Source organism: Tupaia chinensis, unplaced genomic scaffold, assembly GCF_000334495.1.
Source record: "Tupaia chinensis unplaced genomic scaffold, TupChi_1.0 Scaffold000146_1, whole genome shotgun sequence".
Classification (NCBI taxonomy): domain Eukaryota; kingdom Metazoa; phylum Chordata; class Mammalia; order Scandentia; family Tupaiidae; genus Tupaia; species Tupaia belangeri.
Window position 1 is genome coordinate 7,618,559 of NW_006159616.1, and position 8,732 is coordinate 7,627,290.

The window sequence follows — 8,732 nt, forward strand, 5'->3', positions numbered from 1 at the left end:
CAGAGTCCAGAGGAGAAAAGATGGTGGGCAGAGAGGCCTGGGCCTCCCAGGAAGCAGGCCTGCTGCAGTTGATCCTCCCGGACTGGCCAAATGGTGATTGGGCAACAGGCAGCCGTGGGTGGCCCGCCAGGCAGGCAGGTGAGAGAACGTTTCCCGTTTGTTTCACTAACACCAGCTGCTTCCACCGGGAGGGAGATGAGCTCACGCCTGAGAACCTTTGGGAGAGGCCTCTGGAAAGGGCAGGTGGGAGGCAGGTGTCCTTCAAGTGTCAAACCAGGGTAGGGGCTCAGGGTGCTCAGCATGGAGCTCCTTCCCTCTCTTCCCTAGTGAGGAACAGTAGTGAAAGCAGAGGCTATGGAGGATCAAATCCTGCTTGGACCACCTGTGAGCTGTGCCATCTCTGGAGCCTCAGTTTCCTTTTCTGTAAAGTGGGAGAAATGACCCATCTCCCAAGTGAAAATTAAACAAGACAGTGCATGTTGACTCCTTCCTAGGGGCGGTGGCTTTTAGATCACAGACTCCTGAACGGAGACGCTAACCTTGACTGTGAACGGTTTGGTGTGCTCTTCAGAGGTCTCAGGGATAGGGCACGTGGCTACATTTTAGGGTTCCTCTCTCAGGCCTGCTGCCAAGGAGACAATTGCTTTTTGGAAGCCCAACCCTTAGGGCCAACATAGAGCCCAATCTCAGAAGGCCACGGGCGAGAGCGTAGGTGGCTTAGTTCGAAACTATCCCAGTGGCTGGGCCGAGAATCCCGGCTCAGAGATCCCCAAGGGGCCAGCCTATAGAGGCGCTGGCGCTTCGAGGAGCTCAAACACTGGAAGGCCTGGGGGGCGAGGGCGAGCCTAGAGGTCCCCACAATTCTCCCCAAATCCCTCCCGACTCCCCTCCTCCCCCCGTCGGGTGCTAGCCCGGCCCCTTTAAAGACATTCCTGAGGGCGTGGCTTCGGTGACGTCAGCGCGGGGCATGAATGAACAGGAGCCGGTTCTCACCCAACTTCCATTAAGGACTCGGGCAGGAGGGGTAGAAGTTTCGCGCCGGCCGGCGGGCGGGAGCCGGACACTGAAGCGGGCGTGCGGGTGTGTGGGTGCAGGGGACCAGGGATCCCAACGGGAGCGAGGAGCGCGGCATGGAGCGCCGGGCAGCCAGCGCCTGCCTCGCTCTGCTGTGGGGCTGCGCGCTGGCCGCGGTCGCCGCGGCGCAGGGCAAGGAAGGTGAGTGTGCGCGGCGGCTGGCGGGGCGGGACGCAGGCGGCCGCAGGACCCCTAGACCCCCGAGCCTCCCGGAGCCCCGCGTGCCCTGATGCGCTCAACTTTGGAAATCGACCTGGTGCTGCCCAGTCCCGGCGCGCGGGGATCGGAGGGCGCCCGGGCTGCGATCCGGACGAGCCTGGGATCCCGCCTGGGATCCCACCTGGGATTGTAGGGACTCCGGAGACTACTGGGCTTCGACTTGCCAGCCGGAGGCTCGGGGAGCCGGACTCTGCGCCGGCCACGCGGTTGCAGTCGGGGCAGCGTCTTCAGGAACGCGCCCAGGCGGAGGCACAGGGGTCTCTTGGAGAAAGGGTTGTTTGGAGGACTTGCCGCGGGGCTCAGCTTCTTAGTGACCTGATTTCACTAACCCATTTACCCCAAATTTGCAGCATTTCTATGGAGGCCCCGCATTTTGGGGAGGTGGGCTGTTCCGCGGGCGGGGAGCCCGAGTCCCTCTGTTGAAGCTCTTGCTCCCTGAGGTTTTTTTCTCCATGTCTCTCTTTGCCTCCGGTCCCAGGGGAGAGCATGGGGAGAGATTCGGGCCAACCCGGCCTACCCGCGCTCTTCCCTCCTTCCCAAGACGCACTCCCTGGCTTGGGGGGCAGGTTAGGGGCTGCGAGGGCGGACAGGAAGTCCCAAAGTCAAGCGTTCTGAGCAAGGGGTGACTCAGAGCGAGGAAATGTGGCAGGTGGGGGCGCGGCCTCTCGAGGTGTGGAGCCGTCACCTCAGGCCACCAGGGAGTCGGGGAGCCGGGGGTGGGGGGCTGAATCACTCACCTCCGCCACAGCGTTCCTGGAGCCGCGCAGGGTGAGAGGCCGCAGACTTTGCCCTGAGCTAGGCGGTGCGTGGATGCAGGCGTTGTCCCTCAGCTGGGGTCGTGGTGTCCCTCTGCTGGGGTCGAGGAGAGGATGCGGGCTCCTGCCCTGGGCCTAGGCAGGCTTCAGTTCCAACAGTGAGGAGTTTTGGCCCAACGAGCTTCCGCAGCTCCACAAGGGGGAAGCCCTGAGGAAGCTCTGGGCGGGTGAGAGGTCCCTGGAACTTCGCCTTCTTTTCCACCTCCCAGACTGCATCCGGAGATTTTGCTATTCAGGTGGGAGAGACAGAGGCCAGGGCTGGAGCCCTCGTGAGACACAGGGTTTTGGGGTGCCGTCCTGTCTCATCCCTGGAGCAGACAGGCCCTTGTTCCAGCTGGAAGCTCTAGTTGCAGGAGCTTATGAAGGGGAGTCCCCTCCCCAACTTTTGGTCTTCCTTCTTGCTGGGGGAGGATGTTTGGAGAGAAAGAGAGAGACAGCTGGAATCACTACAGACTGCCCATGGGGTGGAGGGATTAGGCGGTGGCTTTGCTGTTGTGGCCCCAGCCGCAGCCTGGAAGCCTTGGAGCTGCCTCGTCCTTCTGACACAGGGTCCATCACTCCCAGCCTAGGGACCAGCCTGGATGCCCTCCCCGCCCAGGCTGGGTGGAGAGACAAGGGGTGTGCATTGTGCTGGGGTGGGGAACACTTTTGCTTAGTCTCTAAGAGTCCCTGTGAACTATTCTCTAGGGAAGTATGTGGGTAGGAGGGTGGAAATGGGGGCAGCCACGAGGCCCAGCTGGCAGCTGCTGGTTTCAGGGCTTGGATGTGGTGGGGATGGACTGGGGAACAGAGAGAGGGCCACACATGCCCTTTCCACCACCTTAATCCGGGCTGTTGCGCTGTTGCTGACTTCTCTGTCCCTTTCTCCAGGCAGCGCCTCGAAGGTCCCAGCAACCATGCGGAGCCTGCCCTCCTTTTACAACTGGGATGGAGGGAGCCCCAAGGCTATGCTGGCCAGGGTCCTCTGTACAGAGAGGAACAGCCAAGCTGGCTTCTTGGGCTGCCAGAGCCTAGGGCCCTTGCAGTGTGGCTGGTTTACTGGTGCATCTCCCTGGGAAGCTAGCGTAGCTGCAGAGGCCTGGGCAGGGTGGTGGGAGGACTAACCAGGCCCTGCTGATGGGAAGAGGGCTGGAGAAGGGCTGGGGGCTGGAAAGTCCTTGGCATCTTGATTCTGCAGGTGCCCAGTCTGCTCTCTGTCCCCTAAGCCCCCATCCGCAGAATCCCCTGCCTCTCCCCTTCTTAGGTGTAAGCTAACCTTGGTTATGGAGGTCTGGGGGCAGGGAGGGGATGATGGTAGAGGGTGGTGTATAATATTTACCTAAAAAGCTGTAAGCATGTGGACCCACAAGGATGGCATTTGGGATGAAACTTTGAGGCCAAAAAGGAGGCTCTTTCCAGGGAAGATGAGGGGACAGAGGGCTTCTGGATAAGCCTTGCCCACCTCGCCCGGCCAAAGCCTCTCAGTGAAGCTGCCCAGGGCAGCGAGGCTCCCACCCCTTCCAGGGAAGTAGGCGCCTCTGTTCCTAGGAGAGCCGCACCCGCCTCAGAGACCCAGTCAGGGTGGAGGGACCCAGGGCTGGGCTCCTCCTGTTCCTGGTGGTTGGTTCTAGGGAATTTCCCTGGGAGGGGGCTGTGGCTGGAAGCCCCTGGGGAGGGCTCCTTCCTGTGTGAAGGCTCCTTTTCTTTTCCCTGCCAGATTAACCCTTCAGGTCTGGGAAGAGTGGGCCCCCACCGTTGGGGGCACAGACTGTAGCTTTCTGCCCATCTGGGGGAGCTTGTGTGCGCATGCGGCTGCAGAGAGCTCTGGCAGTTGTCCTCCTACCCACCCAGCTGAAGCCAGGAGCCCCAGATTCCGTCCTTCGTAGCTGGCCCATTTCCATTTACCAGTGGGGTTAGTGGGTGTTCCAGGCATGGACCCTGGGCATGTCTAAGCAAATCCCTGCTTCTCCAAACTCCTCCAGCCACCCTCCCTGTCCTCCCAGCCTCTGCAGTGGGGCCGGTGCCACATTGGACTTCCTCTTCCCTGTCTGCGCTGCTGGCCCCTTCCTAAAGAGATCTTGCTCGAGGAGGCAGTGCCTCGCACCCAGGCCTGGGCCCTTCAGGCCAGGGAAGAAGGGCAGTCTAGCCTCAGGAAAGGGTTTCGAAGGCTACACTCCGAGCTTCCGACCCTCGGCCTCTCCAGGCAGGGTCATGCCTGCTCTGCGCTCCTGGGTCCGCTCTTGGAGTCATTGTTGCGGGTCCTGGCCCTGAGGAATGCTGCTTCTGGAGGCAGGCCCCGGGGCCCCGGGGCCCAGGGCCAGGTAGTTTTACTTGGTCCCTTCCCCACCACCTTGGGGTTCACGCGCTGAATCTGGGGTTGCGTAGGTTCTCATCTCCTGGCTCTCCAGGGAAGGGGGTGCTTTTTGGCAGCCACCTGCACTTGGAAATGGAGAAGTCTGGGTCTTGGTGGCAACCCCCCAGCCCTGCAGAGAGCCAGTGCTGTCTGCTGGGAGGAGCCTGAGGACGAAGGGAAGCCCCTGACAGTGTCCCTTCGCCAGGCTCCAGACGCCCCTGCCCCTCTCCCAGCACCTGGTCCCTCTGGGCCTGGAAAGTCCCCCACGAGGGTTTCCGTTCCTGTTTCCCTAGGCACCCCTGGCAGGGCAGAGGCCAGGGTGTCCAGGGCAGGGACAGCGGGAGCAACGTTCCCAGGGAGGAGCAGCCAGCTGTGTGTATCTTCGGCCTGTCCTAGAGGCCCTGATGGGTTCAGGCTTTATCCCGCCCGCTTTGTGGCTTTTGTGGTGGGAAGATCTGGTTTCCAGACATCTCCCCTCCCCCTCCCACCTGTTAACAGAGCTCTCTTAGAGTGCCACAAGATACATGTGCACATACATGTGCGTATGTGTGTTTTACACGGCCTGGGTGGGGTTGCAGTCTCTCATGCTGGGGGGACATGGCAGAGTAAACTCCAGTGTTCCCGGCCTGGTGTCCCCAGGGCCCACGTGCGTGGGAAGTGCTGCTGAGGGGCCTTGTTCACAGAAGCAGCCTTGGCGTGGTGTCACTTAACACCCTGCTCCCCCAGCTCTGCCAGCTGCTGCTCTCCTGCTGGGCTGAGCTCCCTGTCCTGCTCTGCCCAGCTGGGGGCAACGTGGGAGCCCTGGCCGGGGACAGTCCAAGTCCGGACCCCAGCCTACAGCAGCGTGGCTTCGGCCAGGTCCATCCCCGGTCTGGCCTTCCATTGCTTGGTTTTTCAAGGGGTGGGTATCTTGGATATGGTGACTCTGTATAGTGGGGACTTTCTGTGACAGCTGAGGATGCCATCAAGGTTTCCCAGAGCTCCTGGGGCCTCAGTTTTCTGCCCCTGCAAACATCCCCAAGCTCACCAGCCCCCTCCCCTCTCTCTTCCAGTTGTGCTGTTGGACTTCGCTGCAGCTAAAGGGGAGCTCGGCTGGCTCACACACCCGTATGGCAAAGGGGTAAGCAAGCCTGCGGTCGGCCAAGGGTCGGGGAGGGGGCTGCCATCTCCTGCACAGACAGACTGACACCAGGGAGGATGGGGCCTGGCTTAGAACCAGCAGCTCAGCTCAGGTTCAAACTCGAGGTCCTGCTTCTCATCCAGCTCAGTCCGCCAGCTTGGGGTGGAAGGTGGGAAGGGGGCTGAGGAGGGAAGGAGCTGGGGACACAGCTCCTCTAGCAGCACAGGACACTGGAGGCCTCAGAAGAGTTGGTAGCCGGAGGGATTTCTGGCTCCCTCCTCCACTTCCTGGGAGAGAAGGGGTTAAAGACTTCCCTGTCTTCACCTCTCAGCCCAGGAGGTGAGGAGAGAAGGAAAGACAAGGAACAGTGGCTTCTGGCTCCCCATAACTCCTGGGGAAACCGGATCCACTTCCTTCCTGCCGGGCCCCTTTCCTGGCCCCCAGCTGTTGCTTCCCCTTCCTGCTCGGGGCTCTTTGTTTTGCCTCATTCCCGCCCAGGTTTCCCCCTTCTGCTGCCCTGCTGTGGCCAGGAGTGGTGGACAAGGGGCCTGGACCTCTCCTTGGCTTTGCGTATGACTGCCGTGTGCTCTTAGGAAAGGTACTGCTGTCCTCAGTTTCCCCGTCTGTACAATGGGGCCTTGCTGTCCTGCAGCCCTGAGATGGGGAGAGGGCTGTCTCCAGAGGCTACTTTGAACAGCTGTGTGAGTTGGGTGCCTGTCCCTGGTCATCTAACTCTGAAGAGGCCTGGGGTGTAGCTGTGAGCAGTTTTGGGATCCTGGAGTGTTAGCTGGGAGGGAGCACAGATGGCCTAACCCAACCCAGTCATTAGACAGAGTGGGAAACTGAGGCCCAAGGGCACGTGTCTCACAGTGCGCCCAGGCCTCACCCCTCAGCTCCTCTGCTTTCATTCATTTGTTCACGTATCATTCGTTCAACACATACTTCCCTGAGCAGCTGCCCCAGGTGAGCCCCAGGTGGGCCCTCATGCCGCACAGAGATCAATCAGATGCGGTCCCTGCCCCGGGGAGCGCAGAATCTAGTATGGAAGCCAGGCGTGGCCTCATGGGCCAAGTGCCGTGATAGAGGGGACATTGAGGGCCAGCCAGGTGGCATGGTTGTTAAGACAGCTAGGTCCCATATGGTGGACGGTGCAGTTCAAGCTCCGGACGCAGCAGCTTGAAAAATACACCAGGCACATGTGCATGCACACCCAAAGTCCCTAGAGGAGAATGAAGTGTGTGGCCACCCCCCAGGTGATTTCTCTCTTCCTCTCTCTCTTTCTCTCTATAGTGGGCACAGACGCCTTATAGCAAATGAAAACCAAAAAGGGGGACATGGAAAGCAGATGGGGGTGGGCACTAGTCCGAGCTTGGGGCACCTTCCTTGGACAAGGCCCAGCTGTGTTCTCAGGGAAGAACACGTGTTGATGTGTTCCCAAGCCATATTCTGAGTGACAGGCTCGGGCTTCTGGCTCCCCATAACTCCTGGGGAAACCGGATCCACTTCCTTCCTGCCGGGCCCCTTTCCTGGCCCCCAGCTGTTGCTTCCCCTTCCTGCTCGGGGCTCTTTGTTTTGCCTCATTCCCGCCCAGGTTTCCCCCTTCTGCTGCCCTGCTGTGGCCAGGAGTGGTGGACAAGGGGCCTGGACCTCTCCTTGGCTTTGCGTATGACTGCCGTGTGCTCTTAGGAAAGGTACTGCTGTCCTCAGTTTCCCCGTCTGTACAATGGGGCCTTGCTGTCCTGCAGCCCTGAGATGGGGAGAGGGCTGTCTCCAGAGGCTACTTTGAACAGCTGTGTGAGTTGGGTGCCTGTCCCTGGTCATCTAACTCTGAAGAGGCCTGGGGTGTAGCTGTGAGCAGTTTTGGGATCCTGGAGTGTTAGCTGGGAGGGAGCACAGATGGCCTAACCCAACCCAGTCATTAGACAGAGTGGGAAACTGAGGCCCAAGGGCACGTGTCTCACAGTGCGCCCAGGCCTCACCCCTCAGCTCCTCTGCTTTCATTCATTTGTTCACGTATCATTCGTTCAACACATACTTCCCTGAGCAGCTGCCCCAGGTGAGCCCCAGGTGGGCCCTCATGCCGCACAGAGATCAATCAGATGCGGTCCCTGCCCCGGGGAGCGCAGAATCTAGTATGGAAGCCAGGCGTGGCCTCATGGGCCAAGTGCCGTGATAGAGGGGACATTGAGGGCCAGCCAGGTGGCATGGTTGTTAAGACAGCTAGGTCCCATATGGTGGACGGTGCAGTTCAAGCTCCGGACGCAGCAGCTTGAAAAATACACCAGGCACATGTGCATGCACACCCAAAGTCCCTAGAGGAGAATGAAGTGTGTGGCCACCCCCCAGGTGATTTCTCTCTTCCTCTCTCTCTTTCTCTCTATAGTGGGCACAGACGCCTTATAGCAAATGAAAACCAAAAAGGGGGACATGGAAAGCAGATGGGGGTGGGCACTAGTCCGAGCTTGGGGCACCTTCCTTGGACAAGGCCCAGCTGTGTTCTCAGGGAAGAACACGTGTTGATGTGTTCCCAAGCCTTTTTCTGAGTGACCTCGCCCCCCCCTGCCACTCACAGTGCAGTGAATAACTGCAATGCCAGTGACACCGCCGGCTGCCTTGGTCGACGGTGATCTCGAGCCAAGCTCTGCTTGGCCTTTTGTAGACATCCTGTCATCCTCAGAGCCGGTCTGTGATTGGGCGTCTTGCCCCCACTGTACAGATGGGGATGACAAGGTTCAGAGAGCTTAGGTGGAGCTGACATCTGACCCCACCCTGCCCCACCCTCAATCCAATGTAGTATGTGCATCTAGAGCTTGGGGCCGGAAAGACCAAGGGTTAGAGCCCAGCTCAGCCCCTTGTAGTTGCACCTCTCCTTCCGTGAAGAGCAGGCCTGAGGACTGGCGAGCATGTTCCTGATGTTCTGCTTTGCCACCTGGGCCTCAGTTTCCCCCAAGCTCCTGACCATGCTAACCTGGAATTTGTTTACATTTCTCTTACAAAGTTTATTTCTTATATGAGAGCAAGAAAAGGCTGGCCCCCTAGCATAGTGATTCTTTTATTTTATTTTTTTTTGAGAGGTTTTTGCTATAGGGTGCGTGCGCTCGCCAGAAAGACAGAGAGAGACAGAGAGACAGAAAGTGAGAAATCACCCCCCAGGGGGGATGGCCACGCCACA

General features: G+C 59.7%; 1 protein-coding gene across 2 annotated transcripts in view; it reads left to right on the forward strand.

Annotated features, from left to right (window-relative positions):
* The first annotated feature begins 985 nt into the window (after window positions 1-985).
* The window catches only part of EPHA2 (EPH receptor A2), a 37,592-nt gene continuing 29,845 nt past the window's right edge, over window positions 986-8,732 (forward strand). Inside the window, exons 1-2 of one of the 2 annotated variants that reach the window (XM_006145248.3) lie at window positions 986-1,215; window positions 5,493-5,560. In XM_006145248.3, coding sequence (XP_006145310.1) covers window positions 1,131-1,215; window positions 5,493-5,560 — 153 coding nt within the window. In that variant the 5' untranslated portion in view covers window positions 986-1,130. The remainder of the gene's footprint in view (window positions 1,216-5,492; window positions 5,561-8,732) is intronic. The other variant, XM_006145249.3, reaches the window with a different exon arrangement.